The sequence below is a fragment of the Anomaloglossus baeobatrachus genome, chromosome 2, assembly GCF_048569485.1.
Source record: "Anomaloglossus baeobatrachus isolate aAnoBae1 chromosome 2, aAnoBae1.hap1, whole genome shotgun sequence".
In the NCBI taxonomy this organism is placed as follows: Eukaryota; Metazoa; Chordata; class Amphibia; order Anura; family Aromobatidae; genus Anomaloglossus; species Anomaloglossus baeobatrachus.
In genome coordinates, this window is record NC_134354.1 from 535,583,937 (window position 1) to 535,607,978 (window position 24,042).

Genomic DNA, 24,042 nt, shown 5'->3' on the forward strand with positions numbered 1-24,042 from the left:
GCGTAACACTCTGGGCAACAGTGCTAGAGGAGGGAACGCATAAGGGAGTTGAAACTGCGACCAATCCTGAACGAAGGCGTCTGCCGCCAGAGCTCTGTGATCGTGAGACCGCGCCATGAATGCCGGGACCTTGTTGTTGTGCTGAGACGCCATTAGGTCGACGTCCGGCATCCCCCAGCGGCAACAGATCTCCTGAAACACGTCCGGGTGAAGGGACCATTCCCCTGCATCCATGCCCTGGCGACTGAGAAAGTCTGCTTCCCAGTTTTCTACGCTCGGGATGTGAACTGCGGATATGGTGGGTGCTGTGGCTTCCACCCACAGCAGAATCCGCCGGACTTCCTGGAAGGCTTGCCGACTGCGTGTCCCACCTTGGTGGTTGATGTAAGCCACCGCTGTGGAGTTGTCCGACTGAATTCGGATCTGCCTGCCTTCCAGCCACTGCTGGAACGCTTTTAGGGCAAGATACACTGCCCTGATCTCCAGAACATTGATCTGAAGTGAGGACTCTTGCTGAGTCCACGTACCCTGAGCCCTGTGGTGGAGAAAGATCGCTCCCCACCCTGACAGACTCGCGTCCGTCGTGACCACCGCCCAGGACGGGGTTAGGCAAGATTTCCCTTTCGAGAATGAGGTGGGAAGAAGCCACCACCGAAGGGAAGCCTTGGTTGCTTGAGAGAGGGAGACGTTCCTGTCTAGGGACGTCGGCATCCTGTCCCACTTGCGTAGGATGTCCCATTGAAGAGGACGCAGGTGAAATTGCGCGAAAGGGACTGCTTCCATTGCTGCCACCATCTTCCCCAGGAAGTGCATGAGGCGCCTCAAGGGGTGTGACCGACCTTGAAGGAGTGATTGTACCCCTGTCTGTAGTGAATGCTGTTTGTCCAGCAGAAGCTTCACTATCGCTGGAAGAGTAAGAAAACTCCATGCCAAGATATGTCAGCGATTGGACCGGTGTCAGATTTGACTTTGGAAAATTGATGATCCACCTGAAACTCTGTAGAATCTCCAGAGTAACGTTGCGGCTGTGTTGGCATGCCTCTTGAGAGGGTGCCTTGACCAGCAGATCGTCTAAGTAGGGTATCACTGAGTGACCCTGAGAGTGGAGGACCGCAACTACTGTAGCCATGACCTTGGTGAAAACCCTTGGGGGTGTCGCCAGGCCGAACGGCAGTGCCGCGAACTGAAGGTGTTCGTCTCCTATGGCGAAGCGCAAGAAGCGCTGATGCTCAGGAGCAATTGGTACGTGGAGATAAGCATCCTGATATCGATCGATGCTAGGAAATCTCCTTGGGACATTGAGGCGATGACGGAGCGGAGGGATTCCATCCGGAACCGCCTGGTCCTTACGTGTTTGTTGAGCAGTTTTAGGTCCAAAACAGGACAGAAGGACCTGTCCATCTTTGGAACCACAAACAGGTTGGAGTAGAAACCGTGACCCTGTTGCTGAAGAGGAACCGGGACCACCACTCCTTCTGCCTGCAGAATGCCCACCGCCTGCAGCAGAGCCTTGGCTCGCTCGGGAGGCGGGGATGTTGTGAAGAATCGAGTCGGAGGACGAGAGCAGAACTCTATCCTGTAACCATGAGACAAAATGTCTCTCACCCAACGGTCTTTTACTTGTGGCAGCCAGGTGTCGCAAAAGCGGGAGAGCCTGCCACCGACCGAGGATGCGGTGTGAGGAGGCCGTAAGTCATGAGGAAGCCGCCTTGGTAGCGGCGCCTCCGGCGGTCTTTTTAGGGGTGATTTAGACCGCTACGCGTCGGAGTTCCTCTGATCCTTCTGAGGCCTTTTGGACGAGGAGAATTGGACCTGCCTGTGCCCCGCAAGGACCGAACCTCGACTGTCCCCTCCTCTGTTGGGGTATGATCGGTGTAGCCTGAGGAAAGGATGTATCCTTTGCCTTGGATTGTTTGATGATTTCATCCAGTCGCTCACCAAACAAGCGGTCGCCAGAGAATGGCAAACTGGTTAGGCACTTTTTTGGAAGCAGAATCTGCCTTCCATTCCCACAACCACAAGGCTCTGTGTATTACCACTGAATTGCGCAACCGCCTTCCGGCTCGCCGAGTCCAGGACAGCATTAATGGCGTATGACGCAAACGCTGACGTTTGAGACGTTAAAGACGCAGCCTGCGACGCAGACATACGTGTGACTGCCTCAATTTGCGCTTGAGCCGCTGAGACCACTTGGAGCGCCCAGACGGCTGCGAAAGCTGGAGCAAGACACGGCAATAGCTTCATAGATGGATTTCAACCAGAGCTCCATCTGTCTGTCAGTGGCATCTTTGAGTGAAGCCATATCTTCCACTGCAACTAAGGATTTAGCCGCTGGAGATAGGAGGTCCACATTGGAACACTGAACCCAGCCCTTGACAAGGTCAAAAGGGAAGAGATAGCGTGTATCCTTAAGGCGTTTTGAAAAAACGATATCTGGACAAGCCTGGTGGTTCTGGACTGCCTCCCTGAAGTCAGAGTGATCCAGAAGGCGTACTCCATGTACGCTTGGGGAACCTGAAACGGAACTTCTCCTGCTGAGAAGCTGACTCCTCAGGCGTAGGAGCTGAGGGAGAAATAACCAACATATGGTTGATGGACGCCGTAAGATCGTTCACTACGGTGTCACAATCAGGTGTATCCAGGTAGAGAACATTCTCAGGATCAGAATCCTGATCAGATACCTCCGCCTTATCATAGAGAGAGTCCCCATGCTGAGACCCTGAATGATGCGGTGACGTCGAGGGATGCTCCCAGCGAGGTCGCTTAGGGGGTCTGGGACTGCGGTCCGAGTCAGACCCCTCACCCTGGGATCCCTGAGACACTCCAGGAGCACCTTGTTGTACCAACTGGGGGGGGGGGGGACCAGGGGCAATGAATCAACAGAGCCCATGGTCTGAGGGACCGGTCTGGACTGCAAGGCTTCTAGTATGTTAGCCATAGTCTCAGAAAGTCTGAAGTAAATACTGCAAACTCCGTCCCCATCACCTGGACCATTAGCAGAGACTCCGGCTGAGTAAGTTCCACAAGGGCCGTGCATTGCATACAATTGGGGTCCGTGGAACCTGCCGGCAGTATAGCCGTACATGCTGTACAGGCTGCATAGAAAAACCTGTGCTTTTGCACCCTTGTTTTTCACAGACGATATGCTGTTATCTCCCCCGACCATCAAGGAGGGTATATAGCCAAAATACAAAAGTGCGACCGAACAGTGCAATGTATAGCGTACAAGCATATATCTATATGTGCATTTCGGCACTAGTGGGGTCAGCACCACAGGTGCTGCTTACCGCCCGGTCACAGCGGGTGTGTGACCACCAGAATCCCTGCCAGGGTCTTCCCAAACTTGTCTCTTTTCTCAGTCACAGAAAAAACTGACATGAATGGCTGCCGGCGTCCTGTGTAGAGGAGGAGGCCGTGGGCGTGCCCCAGAAAGTGCGGGAATCCGGTTTCACACTGTGTACAGTGAGAGGGGTGGAGTATGCAAAGCATGCTCCATCTCTCAGCGCTGCCGTGCTGTGCAGCGTCACGCCCTTACCCTGACTGGCAGGCCAGTGGGCGGTAACGAAGTGAGAGTAGGCCGCAAAAGCCGGGGACTAGAGTGATAAGCGCGGCCCGGCATATAAGCCCTGGTCGGCGCGGAAGTCCCCGGCGCACCACAAGTCCCAGCCGCGCCTGAGATAAAAATGGCAGCGGCGGTTAGCGCGGCAGTCCCTCAATACTCTAACACACCCAGCACGCTGTAGTGTGCGATGGCACTAGTGCGGGCAGCGCCGCCATCCCTGGCGCACTAAGACACCCAGCAGTGCTGCCGTGTGTCTGTGCGCGGTCCCCTTCATGGGGACACAGAGTACCTCAACGTAGCAGGGCCATGTCCCTGAGGATACTCAGCTCCAAGTCCAGCAGATTCCCAGGGGCTGTGGATGGAGCACGGCCTCAGTGCCTGGAGACCGATAAGATCCCACTTCACCCAGAGCCCTAAGGGGATGGGGAAGGAAAGCAGCATGTGGGCTCCAGCCTCCGTACCCGCAATGGGTACCTCAACCTTAACAAACACCGCCGACAAAAGTGGGGTGAGAAGGGAGCATGCTGGGGGCCCTAGTATGGGCCCTCTTTTCTTCCATCCGACATAGTCAGCAGCTGCTGCTGACTAAACAGTGGAGCTATGCGTGGATGTCTGACCTCCTTCGCACAAAGCATGAAAACTGAGGAGCCCGTGATCCCACGGGGGGTGTATAGGCAGAAGGGGAGGGGCCTTACACTTTTAAGTGTAATACTTTGTGTGGCCTCCGGAGGCAGTAGCTATACACCCCAATTGTCTGGGTCTCCCAATAGAGCGACAAAGAAATGATTGTTTAAATGAGGATCCTAAATCTGTATACCTAGCGCCTTATACTGGATGTTCGCATGTCCACGAGGCTCTCCTTCGGACTTTCATTGCTTCCGGCACTCAGGATTGCTGACACGCACTGCCACCGGTTACGATGGAGGCATAACGCATCTGAAGGTATTGGTCATGTGGAAAATGTGCAGTCCTATCCGGTATAACATGGCGCACCTCAGTGATAGCAATCACATACACCTGGAGGGGCTTATTCTGAGTTTGTATAAATATACTGAAAGTGTCATCTTCCCATCACATGCTCCCCTTAGGAAATGACGACCACGAAGCGCACGTTGAGACTGTGGGACCAGTCTTCTGACATCCTAGGTCACTTATATTAAAGGGTACCTGTCACCAGATTTGGCGACTATAAGCTGCGGCCACCACTGATCTCTTATATACAGCATTCCAGAATACTGTATACAATAGCCCAGGCTGCTGTGTAGAAAGTAAAAAACCCTTTTATAATAGTCACCTAAGAGGCGGTCCGGTCCGATGGGTGTCGCTGGTCTTCTGTCCGGCGCCTCCTCTCTGTGGCGATTGCCGTCCTCCTTCTTCTGAGGCCCGTGTGCATAATGAGTCCTACGTCATTCACACTAGCCGGCATTGAGGTCCTGCGCAGGTGCACTTTGATCTGCCCTGCTCAGGGCAGACCAAAGTATTGTAGTGCGTATGCGGTCTTTAACCTTTCCTCGCGCCTGCACATTACAGTACTTTGATCTGCCCTCAGCAGGGCAGATCAAAGCATGCCTGTGCAGGACCGCAACGTCGGCCTGTGTGGATGACGTAGACGCGTCATCCATACTGGGCTGGGTAAAAAGAGGACAAAATTGCAGCAGAGAGGAGGCGCCGGACCGGACACCAGCGACACCCATTGGAACCCCCCTTAGGTGAGTACTATAAAAATGTTTTTATATTATACAGAGCGGCCTGGGCTCTTATATACAGAATTCCAGAATGAGGTATATAAGTGCTCAGTGGTGGTGGCCACAGATTATAGTCGCCAAATCTGGTGACAGGCTACTTTTAAATATAAATATATGCGCTGGGAGTGGTATTTATTATACTGGTAAAAAGGGGCTACTTAGCTTATTCACCATAGGCTATTGTAAAAACAGTTTACCTAGCTATCAATTGATTGATTTTGAACATTTATTTATTCATAAAAACCTAGGAAATTTCTGAAAAAACTGAGTATTCTTGCGCCCTCCATAGGATGAACCCTGTTATGTTTGAATATTAAATATGTATTTTAAGCTTATGATAAAAAAAATTGCTAAAAAAACAAAAATGTAATGGTATTCTACTGCCCTGGTCACAAACAAATTCACAAACAGGATGCAGCAGTCCCCCTTAATTAAGGTGGAGGTAACACGTGCAAAATACTGATGAAACAACCACTCACATGGAGGGGGTAATTACCCAGTATTAGAAGTGCACACAGATGACGCTTGCAATAGGGCACAAACCACACACATGTAAAGCACAGTGCCTAAGCAACAAGTTACTACATGTCCCTATTCGATTAGGTGGGCTGCCCAGCATGCTATTGAATGCATCACGGAGGGGCAAGACTGTAGTTTACAAGGTTACCATTGATGGGCCTGGTTGCACCCTGTAAAAAAAATAAATAATCTAAAATGTGCAGAAAAATCTAATATAAAAAATAATATTTTGGCCAAAATGCACAAGCTCGCAACCCATATCAAGGGACCTCACTGTCTTATGAGTCCCTACACAACAGCCAAATCAAAATACATAAGGCCCACACATCAGACACATCAGCTATCTACCATGGATTATTTTTTGGATTTTATGTCTTGATGATACAAGTTTTTTATGAAATTTTTGGAAAATATAAAAGGATGAGTTTTTAAGAAGTTGTCGATTGCTAGATATTCCCTATTCTTCTTGTGCTCTTGCTGAAGCCCAGTTTCCGCTGCAACGGACGTCTTCTACCGGTAAGCTGACCCGTTTCCTCTTGTTTCACACTTAGGCTCCTTTCACATTGTAGTCGACTACGTTCGGGTGTCCGTCTGCAGAAAACCTATATGTGCAAAAATGGCACAAAACAGAGCACACGCTAACGTAGTGTGCTCAATTACAGTGAATGGCCCTGCCGGCGCATGTGTCCGGAAAGCGCTTTGCAGAGTGGGGGAGGGGCGGTTAGGACGGATGCCCCGACGGGACCTGTGAACGTAAGGTAAAACGCAACGTGAAAGGAGCCTTAAACAACCCCTTCTCAAGCCCTATGCTTTTCCCCTGGGAAAATTATAACACGTACTCACCTCTAATGATGGCGGAGTTACCCAAATTCAGACAAATCAGCCAACCAGAAAAATAAAAAGAGCTGCAGCTTCTCTCACTACCTCCAGATGTGAATTATATCCAAAAGGTGGAGACAGTGGCTGCAGGGATCACATGACAGGACAATGTCACACTATTCCTGAAACGGCCAGTAGCGGAGGTGTGTACAGGTATTATTTTTCTTGGTGCAAACATAGTGATTGAGAATAGGCTGTCTGAATATTAACCCCTTTAATACTACTTTTTTCAGTTCAATATATTTGAAGGTATCTTTTCTATTTTCTAATACATCGTAACATTACCATACATAAAACAATATAAAAAAAATAACTATAAACATCTAATAGTTGACTATATAAAAAAATAAATTAACCAGTATTCATTTTATAATGACAAATTATAATCATCATATAACTATTGTAGTTTGTAAAAGTACTGACCTGATATTAAGCCAAGATAACATGGGTGTTGTTCCACCGCCTATTACCCACACGGTGAAGAAGACAATCAGCAGCGTAGTGGAGAACATCATCTGATGAGCATACGTAGCAGTGTCACGTATGGAAAGTGCAAATGCCATAGCTCCTCGGAGGCCTGATTGAGGGCAAAAATTGGATTTGTGAATTTGTAACAGCGGCAATATATCATTTAGATTAAACTGCACGGTCAATGCATGATAATTTAGAAATGTGGATCAGGAAATCTTGTTTTAGAAGCTGCCTATGAATATTACTGCAGCATCTTGGAGACAAAGGAGAAGCTATTAATAAATATCAGCATGAAAACATTAAAGGAAATGTGTCATCAGAAAACGGCCTTGTGTTTCATGGGTTATTTAAAGACATTTGGGTTTTTCCTCCCTCTCCATATCATTGAAGTTTAGGCTGCGATTTCCCCCATATAAATGCGGAGATCAGTGAATTGAGAGATGCAGAGAAGGATTTGGGAGCTGGTAAAGCGCAGTGCCCTGACCATATCTTGATCAAATAAAAGATCTAATTTTGTAATCTGGCCCATTATTATATATATTTATTTATTTTTTAACTATTAGGACTATTTTAGACTAATAATTTGTCCTTTCAGGAACAGTTTTCAGCAGGCTCATTATGATCAGAGACAAGATTACAATTATGGGTAAGGCCTCTTATACACAGCCAATAACACAGGACCCACCATTCACATCAGGTGATGCCACAGCTCTCTCTGCCCCCCCTCCTTTAAAGGGAATCTGTCACCTACTCACCTGTGGGGTAGTCAGATACGGTCCGGTCCAATGGGCATCACTGTTCTCCAGTCTGGTCTGGCTCCTCCTCTTCTGTCCATCGCCGTCCTCTTTGCTTCGTGTGGATGACACGTCCAGCGTCATCCATACAGTGCGTTCCTGCGTACTTTGCTCTGACCTGTAGAGGGCAGAGCACAGTACTGTAATGCGCAGGCGCGGGCGTTCTTTGACCTTTCCCAGCACATTACAGTACTTTGCACTGCCCTCAGCCAGGCAGAACAAAGTGCAATTGCGCAGGAGTGCAATGCCAGCCTGTGTGGATGATGTAGGACACGTCATCCAATTGAAGCAAGGACGATGGCGAGCACGAGGATAGAGGAGGTGTTGGATCCGAGAACAGCAGGGATAGAGGAGGCAGCGAACTTGAGAACAGACGCCCATCGGATATTACCGTATTCTACCGCCCCGCAGGTGACAGGTTCCCTTTAACAATGACATTTTCACACGCTCATTAGCTGCTTTAAATACACAACAGGGTCTCAGTCTACTGCTGCTAATCTACATATGAATTTCTTGAAAAACAGAAACGATGAGCCTACAAATACCATATTTGCTGGTTTGAAAATTGCAATATTTAAAGAAAAAACAATATTCCAGATATTGATATGGAGGGTTTTTTTTACCAAAATAAAAAAAAAAAAAGAAACAAAGAACACTAATTTAAACAAATATCTAATTTTCTGATGGAATTCTCTGTAATGCAAGACAATTGGAAGAAAATCTGCCGCCAGACACTTCTGACCCAGCTTGTTTTCTGGGTAGAAAAACATTATGCACAGTGGAATCAGACATGCTGATGTGGCTTCGGTTTGTCAAAATACCAAGACACAAGATGTGTCAACTGTGACATTTTGGGCAAAACATTGCCATTGGAATAGTGGAACTGTGCCGATGGCTGAGCCCAGGATTGACTGCTTGCCGGAAAACACTGAATGAATAAATCATGATCTGTAAAAGTTTGATGGAGAAGCAATAATATCTGGGACACTTATCCATACATTTGTAGACTGTGAGCCCTCGCGGGCAGGGACCTTTCTCCTCCTGTACCTGTTTGTGTCTTGTATTGTTTATGATTATTGTACTTGTCCCTATTATGTATACCCTTTTTACATGTAAAGCGCCATGGAATGAATGGCGCAATAATAATAATAATAATAATCTGGCCCAAATTATATTTTGCCTGGACTGACCCTATAATACTCACATACAAACAAATTACAGGTTAAAGGCGTTATCCAGTACTTTAATATGGATGGCCTATCCTTAGAGTAAAGGGCACTTTACACGCTGCGATATCGGTACAGATATTGCTAGCGAGCGTACCTGCCCCCGTCGGTTGTGCGACACTGGCACATCGCTGCCCGTGGCGCACAACATCGCTTACACGCGTCACACGGACTTACCTTCCCTGCGACGTCACTCTGGCCAGCGAACCGCCTCCTTTCTAAGGGGGCGGTTCGTGCGGCGTCACACGGTAGCCATCCAATAGCAGAGGAGGGGGCAGAGATGAGCGGCTGGAACATGCCGCCCACCTCCTTCCTTCCTCATTGCCGGTGGATGGAGGTAAGGAGATGTTCGTCGCTCCCGCGGTGTTACACATAGCGATGTGTGATGCTGCAGGAACGAGGAACAACATCGCTACTGACGAGACATCGATTTTTCATAAATAAACGACCTCTCTCACACAAACGATTTTTGCCTCTTTTGCGATCGTTTAACACTAGAATTACTGAGGTAGTCATTTTACTACTTTGCACTATGTATTTCTATACAGATGTCACGAGTCCAGTAGTTCTAGTGTTAAGGTCTCTCCAGCCTGTCACACACTGCGATGTCGCTATCGACGCCGGATGTGCGTCACAAACACCATGACCCCGACGATATATCGTTAGCGATGTCGCAGCGTGTAAATGGCCCTTTAGTCATCCATTCCACATCGGCCAGGGTGGAACATCCGACACCCACCAATCACCATTTTCACAGCAACAATCCTTTTCATTTTGATCAGAGCCATCATACTCTATCTCTCCAGGACTTAAATTGTGTACATAGCTTTTACATCACAGCTCCATCCTATGCCATTCGTAAGGTGTCTTTCTCCCCAAGAAGCATTACTTCTACAAATATGGCAGAAATTGTACAGTAGCACACAGGGAACGGGTCTCTTTCCCAGGGTCATGCTGTATGCCAATCTGCCATGTGAATGAGTACTAAACATATGGCAACCAACACTGCAAAATATCAACCTACCTGAGAACATCAACATGTGCTGGAAATTCCAGCCAATCTTGTGTCTTCTGCCCAGATTCAGGAAGAATGACAAAGGGTATACGTGAGCTGCTCGACCTACGAACACAGCTATCTGAAGAGGCAGCGGTTAAGGACTCAAGACCTGACATGAGACTGGTGAAGTTTAAAAAGACGTTTTATATTTGTGAATAAGCACATTATAGCATTGAAGGAGTACAAGCTGCAACAAGCGGAGATTACTGCTCACCTGCTACTTAAGAGGATCTGTCACCAAATTTCACATTATAGACTTTATAAATTATTTAAAAAAATTAAATAAAAAAATCTTAGCCCTGAAGATGCGGTTGCAGTCACTCCAAAATTCCATGTCAAAATGGCTGCATAATTATATTAGGATGAAATACCTCAAGTCCAAGTGTATGCAATCTCCACCCATCACGCTTGTTGGACACCTGCAGCTAATACAACTATTCAGACATGGATTTTCAAAAGTACGTAAATAAAGCAGGGTCGTCAGGTCCAAAATCTGTGCAGTATATACATAGTTTTATTGTGAAATGTGGTGTCCGATCAGCTTTAAAGAGGACCCGTCACTAGATATGTTGATCCACTGATTCCAGACAGGTTTTCTTGTGTGTCCAATTCGAGCAGGTCCACAGTTTAAAAGTAAAAAAAAATACCTAACAGACTTTACAATCATCAGTTACCAGGCAGGTTATCATAAGATCGCTTTCACATGTGAAGGGAGAATATAATTCGGGCAACTTTTCTTCTTTTTGGTAACTATACTAGTGTCGCGGGCAGAGGGGACGCGCTCGCCATGCTCGGGTCCGGGGCTTCTGCTGCTGCTCGGTGGCTCGAGCGGTGGGCCGGACCCGGGGACTCGAGCAGCGCTCCTCACCCGTGAGTGAAAAGGGATGGTTTGTTTGGGGAGAGAGTTCGTGACGCCACCCACGGGACGTGGTGATGATGGCACCACCGCTGCTGATAACGGGGATCCTGGGAGAGATGGTAGGGAGCAGCGAGGATGTTGTCCCCTCCGTGGGTAGGGGGTTGGTGATCCCGGGGCCCGGTGGTGTAACGGAGAGGCTGGATGGCTGGGGTGCAGGGACGGTGCGGTGCGGTGCCGGACGGCACTGGTGTACTCAGACAATCAATAAGAGTCTCTGGTAAACCAAAACAGCCGGATGGATGGGTCCCGCAGCCGGCTGCAGTGTTGTGCTCTCCACGGACGGCTGATGGTGGCTGTCTTTCCTTTCCCTGCACCTCGTAGAATGTTCTGACTCCTGTGGTTGCCCACCGGTAGTCCTCTCCCCGGCGTATAGGTGCCGTAGGAGCCTGTTTTGCCCGCAGGCGCTGGCCCTTGGATCTCTAGCCTGTGGCGGTGGCTGTATATCCTCTCGGTGTGGACTGTTGCCTTCTGTCGGGTCTTGGTTGTTGGGAAACCCCTAGGGTTCTTGTCACACTCGGATTTGACTATTGTCGGCGGCTCCAAGCCTGGTCGGGGTCCGATGGCCCTACCTATGCGCTTAGCTTCACTCCGCTCCCCGGTTCGGTACCGGTGGGCCACCGCACAGCCCCGGTCCTACGGCTCTGCAGAGTTCCACTAACTCCTGCAGACGGCCACCACCGTCTGCCAACCTTGCTGTCAGTGCCTGGGCTCCAACCCAGACACTTGCAGTTCGTGTCCTTCTACTTTCACCTCCAAACTCTATCTACTGCTTTTCCTGCCTCCAGTCCTGTGAACTCCTCGGTGGGTAGGGCCAACCGCCTGGCTCCGCCCCACCTGGTGTGGGCATCAGACCCTGGAGGGAGGTAACAAGGGTTTTTGGTTGACTGTTGTAACTGTCTAGGGTGGGGGGTGTGTATGTTGGTATGTATGTGACTACCTGGCTAGTCCAGGGCGTCACACTAGTCCCAAATATACTCAGTAAAGTTGCTCAAAAAGTGAGGCTGAATGCCAATAATAAGAATTAGCAGTTGAAATAATAAGTCCATGCATAATCATATAAGTTATAAAATGGTTACACGAGTTTTCTAGGGACCAGCAGTTGGACATGGAAAATGGTCAGATATATACTACTTTTCAGATTCATAAACAACCATAAAAATGAAGGACACGTAATATGCGTCGACTCTGCAGACTATATACACGTGATTAAAGCTGGACTGACCGCCAACCCATCTAATGTGTATAGGGGCCTCCTGACTGTCCCTGACAGATGATATCGGCAGATAGGAAGATCAAGCAGTCTGAAGTCAAATACCTGACTATTCTGTTCTCAGGAGATAAGCAGCGGCCGGAGATTTCTCCCCATAGGAAATACAGGCTTTAGGCCGAGGTGAATGAGGAGTAGAGATGACCGAACCAGTGGAAGTTTGGTTAGCCACATGCAGCTGAATGGCAACTCCACGGGTTCAGACTTGGACAAATCACAATGGAAGTCACTGACTGGCAGTTTGGGTCTCTGCCCACGTGCAGCCAGCCATAAACAGATCACTTCCGAGGGAAGGTGGGCAAGGTGTTCCCCATTTGTTGTTTTTTTTTTTTTTTGCTGCACACTAAATCCGATCACGCTGATGTTACCCCCAGGGAAAGCTGATCAAACACTGCAAGCGGCTCACACTGGGCTGAGCACCGAGCGTACCTGAGCACAACGATGCTCGGACAAATGAGGTTTATACGTGAAAAGCCAAACACTTTTTTTCTAAAATAAAAAAAAAAAAAAAAAAAGTCGCTGTTTGACTGAAAACCGAACCTCAGGTTCCCTCATCCCTAGTCAGGAGAGATGGCCATGTCTATAACAAGCTTAAGAAAAGCATTAAAGGGAATCTGCCACCAGATTTTTGCTTCCTCAACTGAGAGCAGCATAATGTAGAGACAGAAACCCCCGATTCCAGTAATGTGTCACTTACTGAGCTGCTTGCTGTTATTTTGATAAAATCACTGTTTTCTCTGCTGCAGATCTAGTAGTTATATGAATGTGGAGCTCTACAACCCCACCCACATCACTGATTGGCAGCTCTCTGTGTACTGTGTATATGGACAGAAATCTGCTAATGAGTGGTGGGAGTGGGGTTACACAGAGCTCATGAATATGCTGGACCACCTGGCAGCACGCCAAGTAGTCCTCTAATGATAATCTACTGCTGATTAAACAGTGATTTTATCAAAACTAGAGCAGCCCAGTGACTGACACATCGCTGGAATCCGGATCTGTGCCTGTACATTATGCTGCTCTCAGATTAGGAGGCAAACACATGGTGACAGATTTCCTTTACGTTTCTTGAGATGATTTTCACGTTCTTAAAGACGCTAACCTGAAAGTGGTAAAACAACCAATTCAATCTGAACTCATACGTGTTTTCAAGTAAAAAGGATACAAATGCACCAACAATAAAGACTGGACTAAATACATGTTTCTGAAAGGTGAAAAGAGCCAATCCCATGTACGAAAATATGAAGTTTTCAGCAAGAAAGTGAAGGACCTCGAAAAGCTGTATGAAAACAAAGAAAGAAAACATAGGAAAAGGTAACACTACATCAAAGAATGGCCAAGTACTGAGTGCAACAAATAACACAATTATAGAACTATGAAACACTTCTATTTAGCGTTCTTACTTTGCAGTAGGTTTTCCACACCTGCCTAAAACTTCTGCAAAGTGCTGCAAGTATGAAAACACATATTAAAGTTTTAGGCAGGTAAAAAAAAAAATCCTGAAATGTAAGAATGCTAAACAGAAGTGTTAAGGCCGGGGCCACACGGGGACTACTGCGATCCTCGCATGACACTCGGCTTACACTGGCAGTACAGCAGAGCCAAGTGTCATACTAGTATCCCTGCGACTGAGGTCAGACTGTGCGCGCGGACGTCAGCTGCAGGGGTTGGGCCAGCTCTGTGGAGGGGCGGGCGGGATTTATCTCCCTCTCTCCTCCGTAGCCTGCTATTGCGATTCTCGCTCTGCACTCGCATTATACCGGTGTACCGCGAATGCAGTGCGATTTTTCTCTCGCCCCATACACTTGAATGGGTGCGAGAGAAAGTCTCGCATTACACCCGCAGCATGCTGCGATTGTTTTCTCGGTCCGATTAGGGCTGAGAAAATAATCGCTCATGTGCGCTAACACATAGGGTAATATTGGTCTGAGTGGAATGAGATGTTTTATCGCAGTCCACTCTCACCGTTTTTCTCGCCGTGTGTCTTAGGCCTAAGGCTATGTGCGCACGTTGCGTAAATTCATGCAGTTACGCTGCGCTTTGCAGCGCAGCGTAACTGCATGCGTCCTGCGTCCCCTGCACAGTCTATGGAGATTGTGCAGGGGCCGTGCGCACGTGGCGTTTTAGTGCGCAGCGCTTCGGCTACTGCCGAAGCGCTGCGCAAAAAGAAGTGACATGTCACTTCTTCCATGCGCTTTGCCGGCAGCTCCTGCTCTGTCTATGGCAGGAGCTGCAGGCACATCGCACGTTCTCGCCGGCACCATGCGCTTCAGAACGGAGCTTTTCAGCTGCGCTCTGAAGCGCACCTTTTACGGTGCTGGGCAGTACGCAACGTGCGCACATACCCTTATAGTTTACATTTATCAATTATAATATCAAGTGAATGAACAAGACCGAAATCTAAATGAAATCAGTATTGGTGTGATCACCCTCTGCCTTCAAAACAGCATCAATCCTTCTAGGTTCGAGTACACCGTGTCAAGGATTACGTGACCATTATTTTTGCTGCCTAAAAGGATCACTAAGCAGTTAAAAAATAAAACAAAAACCCAAACACTCATATCCTTCACATTATTCGTATTTAAGTCTATTTCATTTTATACTGCAAGCCAAAAGGATAACATATAGATTCTAGAATATATATATATATATCTATATCTATATCTATATCTATATATTTTTTTTTTTTTTTATATGACATGGTGTCACTTTAGTTTTGTTTATATCACAATCGTGACTAGTTTCCAATCAGCATTTTTTAACCCTGGGAAGGAAGGCGTCATTACCTGTTTAGTCCTGCTCCTTGATTCAGGTGATAAATTATTATATGTATAATGAGCTTGTGTGATACCACAGAATAGAACAGCGACTACTCCTGCAAGTGCAAAAGGACAGCGTCAAAGTCAATCTTAGTCCGCCATTACCTTCTAACATCATGAACACCAGCCCAATAATCTTCTATATACGGTACTTTAGACATATTCCACAAGAACATAAGAGTGGAGAAAGTAGATTGTGGCTACATACTGTATATGTTTGTGCTATCTCTATCTCTATGCATGTGATCTTTTAGACCTGATTGACTATTATTATAAATAATAATAATAATAATAATAATAATAATACTACCGTGTTTCCCCGATAGTAAGACACCCCCGATAGTAAGACGTAGTGGGGGTTTTGGGGGGGTCGGCCAAGGGGTAAGACGTACCCCGAAAGTAAGACATAGTAAACGGAAAGCGTTATTTTTTTTTTCTTCTCTACAGTATCGGCCACCGCCCAGCTGAGCACCCTGACACGCCGGTGACCGAGTGCTCAGCTGAGCACCCTGACACGCCGGCGGCCGAGCGCTCAGCTGAGCGCCCTGACATGCCGGCGGCCGAGCGCTCAGCTGAGTGCCCTGACATGCCGGCGGCCGAGCGCTCAGCTGAGCGCCCTGACATGCCGGCGGCCGAGCGCTCAGCTGAGCGCCCTGACATGCCGGCGGCTGAGCGCCCAGTTCTTCTTTACAGTACCGGCCGAGCGCCCAGCTGAGCACCCTGACACGCCGGTGGCCGAGCGCTCAGCTAAGAGCTGTCACATGCCGGCAGTCGGGCGCTCAGCCGAACGCTCGGCCACCGAGAAATGTTGCAGTAATGTTGTCCGTGGTCCTGATACATACAAAAACACGCAGCCTCAGTGCCCTCATGTACAGCAATCGCGGCAAGTCCCCATACGGTACATTGCATGGAGACTTGCTGCAATTGCTGTGAGATTTTTTTCCAATATAAGACATACCCCGAAAGTAAGACATAGTGGGACTTTTGGGGGTAAAAAGAATGTAAGACACTGTCTTACTTTCGGGGAAACACGGTAATAATATGATCCTGGCAGAAAGATGTGCAAGTGTTCGGCACATTGAGATCTGAAAGTGCATGTAGGATTAATTTCCCAGAGAACTAAAATAGATCATAAGGAATTCATATATTCTGAAATTCAGCATATATCATCGATTTTGTGAACCTGGACAATAAGAAGAAAGTGAAAATGTTTACACACATGTATAGCCATATAACGCTGTAAACCGACACGAAGCCACACCAGTCTGGTGACTTAACAATTTAGAATTAGCTTGGCAGAAAACTACATCTGTAAAAACAGACCACATAATCTGTGAACGTCATTTCGGAAACATATCCAGATAAAAAAAAAAAAGGGACATGATATTGACCCGTCTAATCCATTTCTTGAGGTGTCTGGCAATGGCTTACTCCCCCCATACTACCATACTATACACTATATTATTCCCATAAACGCCTAATTATTGTAATAGTTGGTTGTCTGCAATGTGTGAATATTGAGGCTTTAAAAGGTATCTGTCACCAAGTTTTTGCTCCCCCATCTAAGAGCAGTATAATGTAGGGGCAGATACCCTGATTCCAGCGATGTGTCACTTACTGAGCTGTTTGCTGCCATTTTGATAAAATCAGTGATTTCTCTGCTGGAGATCTAGCAGTCATTTGAATGTGGAGCTCTATAAACCCCACCCACATCACTGATTGTCAATTTTCTGTATACACTGTATATGGGTAGAAAACTGCCAATTAATGGTGGGGGAGGGGTTATTCAGAGCTCATGAATATGCTGGACTACCTAGCAGCAAGCAAAGTAATCCTTGTTACTGCTGATTAAACTGTGATTTAAATCAAAACTACACTAAGCAGCCCAGTAAGTGACACATCGCTGGAATCATGATCTCAGATTAGGTAGCAAAAACCTGCTGACAGATTCCTTTTAAATGTAAGGTGAGTTTTTTTTTTTTTTTAATCTATATCTTAATCTGAAAACTTACAAAATATACATCTTCAGTATGTATATTCACAGAATATACCCACCTACCTGTAAAGCCACAAGCTTCAGCCAGGAGAAATGTGCTCCAAGACAATAGAAAGAACAAAGCTGTTTCCAACAAAGGAAAGCAGTGCAGCTTGGTGAACTTAGTTACGTTACCAGACAGTTAAGGAAATAAAATAAGGACATCACAAAACTCATGCAAGTAACAAATATCTTGAGCACTAAACAAACAATAAAAGCAGAGAAACAATAGTTTAAAGCACCACTCCAGGTTTGTTTTTTTATATTTCACTGCTGCTTTAAATCTAAGTCCACTGCACCTGTCTTATACTCACATTTTGGAGTCTTCAACTTATATATCACCCCCACTCCCGTCTGTCTTCTCCAGTTTGTGACCTGCCAGCTGCTCCAGCGTTTCATGGAGCTCGCTGGAGGTCACAACTCAATACAAGTCTATGAGAGCCTCGTTCTGGCTGTCATAGACTTGCATTGGTAGCTTGTGATGTAACATCTGACTTCCAGACAGTCAGAAGCTGCAGTAACAAGATGGCGCCCCAAGACTAGAGCGCAGGTGAAGATGTCGGAGGGAGAGTATATCAGAAGGGGCAGGGACCTTAGGTTTAAAGAAAAGCACCACTTTAGTCCTGTAAAAAACAACAACACTGGAGTGGTGCTTTAACATTACTAATTTCTTCCCGGTAGCTCTGCCCAGCCCTACATTATAGGCATGACCACTTCATGGTGCAGACTCTGTCTGTTCGAGTAAAGCCCGCTGACTAAGACAGCCAAAGGGTTCCAGACAGTGGACAGCATGCCGCACAGTGCCAATCGCCACCCTAGGTCAGTGGTGAATGCATTGATGGAGGAGAGGCCGCCGGCTCCTTTTTCTACCAATCAGCGAGTGAGATAGCTGTGCGCTGGGTCAGTGCAGCAGATCGGCGGGGTAACTGCAGAAAGGGGAGAATGTGGTGTTTTTTTTCATATGTGTATGAGCACATATTGTATATTAAGGAGCTATGTGGATCTTATGTATATAGGAGGCTATGTGTAGCCCATATATACAGGAGGGTATGGCTGAGTGAAGGTCATGTATATAGCAGGCTATGTCCTGGTCATAAAATATTTAGAAGGGTATGTGGGACTCCGTATATAGGCGGCTACGTGGGGCTCATGTATGTAGGAGGCTAAGGGGGGACTCAATGTGTATAAACGGCTATATTAGGGTATGTAATGCATATAGGAGACTATATGGGGCTCATGCTGTATATAGAAAGCTATATATGGCTCATGTATTTAAAACACTATGTGAGGTTCAAGTATATAAGATCTCATGTGGGGGTCATGTATATAGGAGGCTATGTGAGGGATCAATGTATACAGCAGGCTATATGGGGGCTCAAAGTATATTGAAGGCTATGTGAGGCTCATGATGTATATAGGAGGCTGTGTGGGGTTTATTGTATATAGAAGACTATGTGGGGGTCATAAAGTAAATAAGAAGCTATGTGGGGCTCAGTGTATATAGGTGGCTCTGTGGGGGCTCATACTGTATTTAGGAGGCTGTTTGGGGACTCACTGTATATAGAGGGGCAATGTGGGGGCTCATACTATATATAGGGGTGTGTGGGCTCATACGGTGTATAGCGAGAGCTATGTGGGGGGCTTGTACTATAAATAGGGAGTTAAATGGAAGCTCAAACTGTATGTATAGTGTGGTGTGGGGGCCCGCCTCAGTTGACGTGTCATCACCGGACATCAGAGGTCACAAAGCCCGAGGATCATGCGAAGGGGGAAAGCAGACTGCAATACCGCCGCTCACAGGCACTATTGGCAACATAAGGTAATTGAGAGAAACATTGTTTCTCAACATAATATCCACGTGGCCAGTAATGAAAAGTGGTGAGCAACCCCTTTAATATTCAGCAGAATTAATTTCAGCTTATTGGTTTGACCCTCCACACAAGTCACAAATCTGTCATATGGCCCCTTGGGAAAAGTTAATTGTCCAACCCTGCTATTAGGCAATGGCAGCACAGAAATTAGCAATAAAATTATTAAATATTAGACTATAAATATTTTACTCAAAAGTCACAATGTGATGCACTTGTCATAGCAATCACAAGCATAGACGGAGGTAAACCTCTTTATTATAGGCTGAACTCACAGGCTTTCCTACTGAGCGCAGCAAGCAGGACCAGGCAAGGGTTTCACGTCCTGTATCTTCACCAAAGTGGAAATAACACTTAAACCAGATTTAAAAATTGTAAATATTTTTTTTTTCCAAATTTGGTGTTTTTATCATGTGGCTGTGTACATAGAGCAAATCCTAAAGTATTACAGATGAAGAAGGCCCTGCACTTTGACAGCATAGATGAGTAAGCTCAGCTGTCCGGCCACAGGGCAGGAAAGCACAAGCTAGATATAGAGGAATGATGAAATCCAGCTGTAGGAATCAGGCCTTATAATACAACTTCTTTATATTAAATCAATGTAACAATCTAGAAAAGCCATGCAAAAGTTAAAATCTCCAAACGCGCTTCACAGCCACGTCTATAATTATTGCATGGTTTTGCTGAGTTGTTTCATTGATTTCTAATAAAGACGATGTATTTTATCAAGGCATGATTCCTATAGTGATTTCATTTATCTACTGACTCTTCGTAGGCATCTTCCACCCTTGGTAACTGATTAGGACCCTGAATAGGACTTTTGTCTTCATTTAAAACAAATGTATGAGAAGAAAAATTACTTTTTATTCCAGAAACCCCCACCACCACCGGATTTAAATAAAATGTGGTCACTTAAACAAAACATTTCTAAATGCTGACGTGCTGAACCCAGTTCCGTTTGAATTCTTTTCTCATGTCATGTGAATTCTGCTCGTTTCCTGTTACCATAGAGCGGTGCATTGAGGAAGCTCAGATAACATATACGAATATATAAAATGTGAAATCACGGGTCTTAAAGCAGCGTAGACACATCCTGCTTTCTGTTTCCAAAGTCAGCCAGAAGAGATTTGTAAAAATCTGAGGATGCAAAAAATGAACACCCCCCCCCCACAATAAATAAAGCTAATTTACTTATGATGTAATTGGGTAACCACTAAAACCAAAGCAGAAAAAACTTTAAGGAGTTTTCCAGGCAAAGCATGGAATCCTACACTCCATTTAAGTGACTAGAGATTGCCCAAACAAACAGTGTGCAACATGCACAATGTCAGGATTCTGCGCTGTTTGCCTGCTCATCATGCGACCTCTCATATGCAATTTGCATACGTGCAGTCACATGCCGTCGAGCTACTTATCTGCTGTCCTCAGTAGGGCATTAAGAGAAGCCGGAAGAGAAGATAATTGGCACATGACCGGAACTATGCACGAGCAGTCACATCACAACTTCTCTACAGCACATAAACATAAGCAATTCCTGACAGTAGGTATATTGCACATTGATACCTGGCCCAGAAATCTGCTTAAGGCTATGTGCGCACGTTGCGGATTTACCGCTGATTTGCTGCAGAAAATATTTCTAACATTTGTGCAGTCATTCCCTAACAAAACCTATGGGGGTATAAAAAAATGCTGTGCGCACACTGCGTTTTTCTTTTTATACCTGCGGATTTACCCGTGGAATTTCTGCTGCGGACTTAATGTGCATGTCACTTCTCTTCTGCAGGTCCCTGCCATTAATTATTGGTACAAACCTGCAGGGACCAACCTGCAGAAAAACTGCGGCAAAACTGCACCAAACGGCAGCAAAACCGCACCAAACCGAGGCAAAACCACATGCAGATTTCGTTGCAGTTTTGGTGTGTTTTTTTTTACCGCAGGTGCGGGATTCTTTCAGAGAGTCTGTTTTTTCCTTAAGAAAAAGTCATTTTCTAGGGCGCACATGACCTTAAAGAGTTTTCTGGAATAGATCAACCAACGAGCAAAAGGCAGGAAATATGTTAAAACATAAAAAAAACCAAAACCGTACTTACCTCATTGCAGCAGCTTCAGTGGGGACGCGTAAAACCACACAAGACCACTGAAGTCAATCACTGCCTTCAGGGGATACTCTGGCACGTACAATGTGAGCTGGAAGCAACTAATTGGCTGCAGCGGTAATGTGAATACAATGTCATCAGTGCAGGACCAGAGGGTTTACATAGTATTATATATTTCAAATTTTGCCCTTATAAAATTCATTGTAATATTGTGCAAACAAGAGAAAGGATATAAGAGCTGTGGAGACACCAGTGCAGACACCCATTGCAAAAGATCCACTGAATATGCCAACAAAAACACCAACAGACTTGAAAAAGGCAGCAGCATCAAAAGTGTGCGAGTTTTCCCCGGTTGGCTGATAAGCAACTATGGACCTAAGAGAAAATATAGATTAATGCAGTAAAATCACATATAGGTCAAAAGGAGGAACTACTTAACGGAACCGCTTTGCAAGAAGTTAAGATAATCAAATTAAACTAAATTACAATATACCACAGATTCTAAAAAAAAGTGAAGTAGGTTTTAAGAGCAGTTACAAAACCCAAGTCACACGTTGCAAAAAATGAAGTACCGTATTTTTCGCTTTATAAGATGCACTTTTGTTTCCCCAAATTTTGGGGGAAAGTAGGAGGTGTGTCTTATAATCCAAATGTACGGGTCCAGGGGAGGTGGGGTCAACTCTGGAGAGGTGTTGCGGGCTGCTGGAGGCTGTTAGAGGCTTGTTAAGGCTGCTGGAGATCACTTGCTCCCGATCATATAATATGCACAGCCGCGGTCCATCACCGTGGTGCTGAAACCGCACCGCGGCGATGGGCTGGGGGAGCGGCGCATATTATATGTGCCTGCGCCCCCCTTTGATCGCACGTGTTCACACACTCGCAATAGGAGACCTGTGCCACTTGTATGGGACGTGTGCCAGCAATAGGAGACCTGTGCCGCCTGTATGGGATGTGTGCCAGCAATAGGAAACCTGTGCCACCTGTATGGGACGTGTGCCAGCAATATGAGATCTGTGCCACCTGTATGGGATGTGTGCCAGCAATATGAGACCTGTGCCACCTGTATTGGATGTGTGCCAGCAATAGGAGACCTGTGCCACCTGTATGGGATGTGTGATAGCAATAGGAGACCTGTGCCACCTGTATGGGATGTGTACCAGCAATAGGAGACTTGTGCCACCTGTATTGGATGTGTGTGAGCAATAGGAGACCTGTGCCACCTGTATTGGATGTGTACCAGCAATAGGAGACCTGTGCCACCTGTATTGGATGTGTGCCAGCAATAGGAGACCTGTGCCACCTGTATTGGATGTGTGCCAGCAATAGGAGACCTGTGCCACCTGTATTGGATGTGTGCCAGCAATAGGAGACCTGTGCCACCTGTATGGGATGTGTGCCAGCTATAGGAGACCTGTGCCAGCTGTATGGGATGTCTGCCAGCACAAGGGGGCTATATTCAAAATAAGGGGGCCATATCCAGATTAAGGGGGCTAATTATAGGATGGGGGGGCTGTAAGAGACATATACCCTATATGATTTGTTAGACAAACACTGGTATTATAAGACGGACCCCATTTAACATTAAAAAAAATAAATTCTCTTTTTCTTCACTAAATTTGGGGGTGCATCTTATAATCAGGTGCGTCTTATAAAGCGAAAAATACGGTATTTCTCCTAGAAAATGACTTCAATTACACATGGTTTATTTTATTTGTGTGTATTGGAACACCACAAAAAACAAACAGACAGAGCAAAAAATTGAATTGGACATTATCTCACACAAAACTCCACAAAATTGTTGGCACTTTTCCAAAATTGTGGGTAAACAACTTTGTTTCAAACATGTGATGCTTATGTAAACTGGTGTGGGCAATATGAAAATCACACCTGAAACCAGATAAAAAGGGGAGCAGTTGACAATCTTTGCATTGTTTGTTTGTGTGTGCCACACTAAGCGTGGAAAACAGAAAGAAGATAAGAAAACTGTCAGTGAACTTGAGAGTTGAAATTTTCAACAATCCTGGTTCTTAAGGTTACAAGTCCATCTCCAGAGAACTTGATGTTCCTTTGTCCACAGTCCACAACATAATCAAGAATCTCCCTGGATGTGGATGGCAGAGAAAAATTGATGAAAGGTTTCAATGCAGGATAGTCTGGATGGTGGAGCCCCAATAAAGTAAAAAAAATGTAAAAGAAATCATACTCACGAAGACAACACAATGGCTACGGCATCATTAAGTACACTTTCCCCAAATAATAGTGCATATAGATCCACGTCGGCACGCAGTTCATTGAATATTGCTAGGACTGTCACTATAAAGGAGCACAGGAGGATGAAGAATTAGCCTATAAACCATACAAGGGATGCACGGCAGTAAATCTGTTTGCATGTTTTATTTCACTCCATGTAAATAAAAACTCCATTCTGAGAACATTAAAAGGAAGCCATCATCAGAAAGTGGCCTAATGTTTAAATCAAGATTTTGAGTTTGATGTATTTGAAAACAAAATTGGGGACAATATTTATTAAAAAATAAATACAATTTTTACACTGGCCACTGGGGCTTTTTTCCACTCATAGTTTGTCCTTTCAGAATGAGTTATCAGTAAGGGTGGGTGCACACGATCAGGACAGGCTGCGTCCTGGAATCAGCATGTCTTCTCCTGCGGGGCAGTGAGTGTTCTCCGCAGGAGACTGTAGGTGCCTGTGCCCACGATCTGGGTTTGGGCCACTGCTGATTTTAGGCCTAAGCCACACGGCATGAAAATCGGTGCGAGTGGAGTG

The 24,042-nt window shown here is 46.1% G+C and overlaps 1 protein-coding gene across 2 annotated transcripts in view; it reads right to left on the minus strand.

The window, feature by feature from the left end:
* Positions 1–24,042, minus strand: part of SLC9A7 (solute carrier family 9 member A7) — a 119,367-nt gene that overhangs the window by 16,191 nt on the left and 79,134 nt on the right. For both annotated transcript variants that reach the window (XM_075336628.1, XM_075336629.1), the window contains exons 6-12: positions 23,465–23,570; positions 21,491–21,632; positions 17,318–17,423; positions 15,226–15,314; positions 13,605–13,718; positions 10,221–10,332; positions 7,129–7,282 (exon numbers count right to left, since the gene is read on the minus strand). In XM_075336628.1, the coding sequence (XP_075192743.1) occupies positions 7,129–7,282; positions 10,221–10,332; positions 13,605–13,718; positions 15,226–15,314; positions 17,318–17,423; positions 21,491–21,632; positions 23,465–23,570 (823 nt within the window). The remainder of the gene's footprint in view (positions 1–7,128; positions 7,283–10,220; positions 10,333–13,604; positions 13,719–15,225; positions 15,315–17,317; positions 17,424–21,490; positions 21,633–23,464; positions 23,571–24,042) is intronic.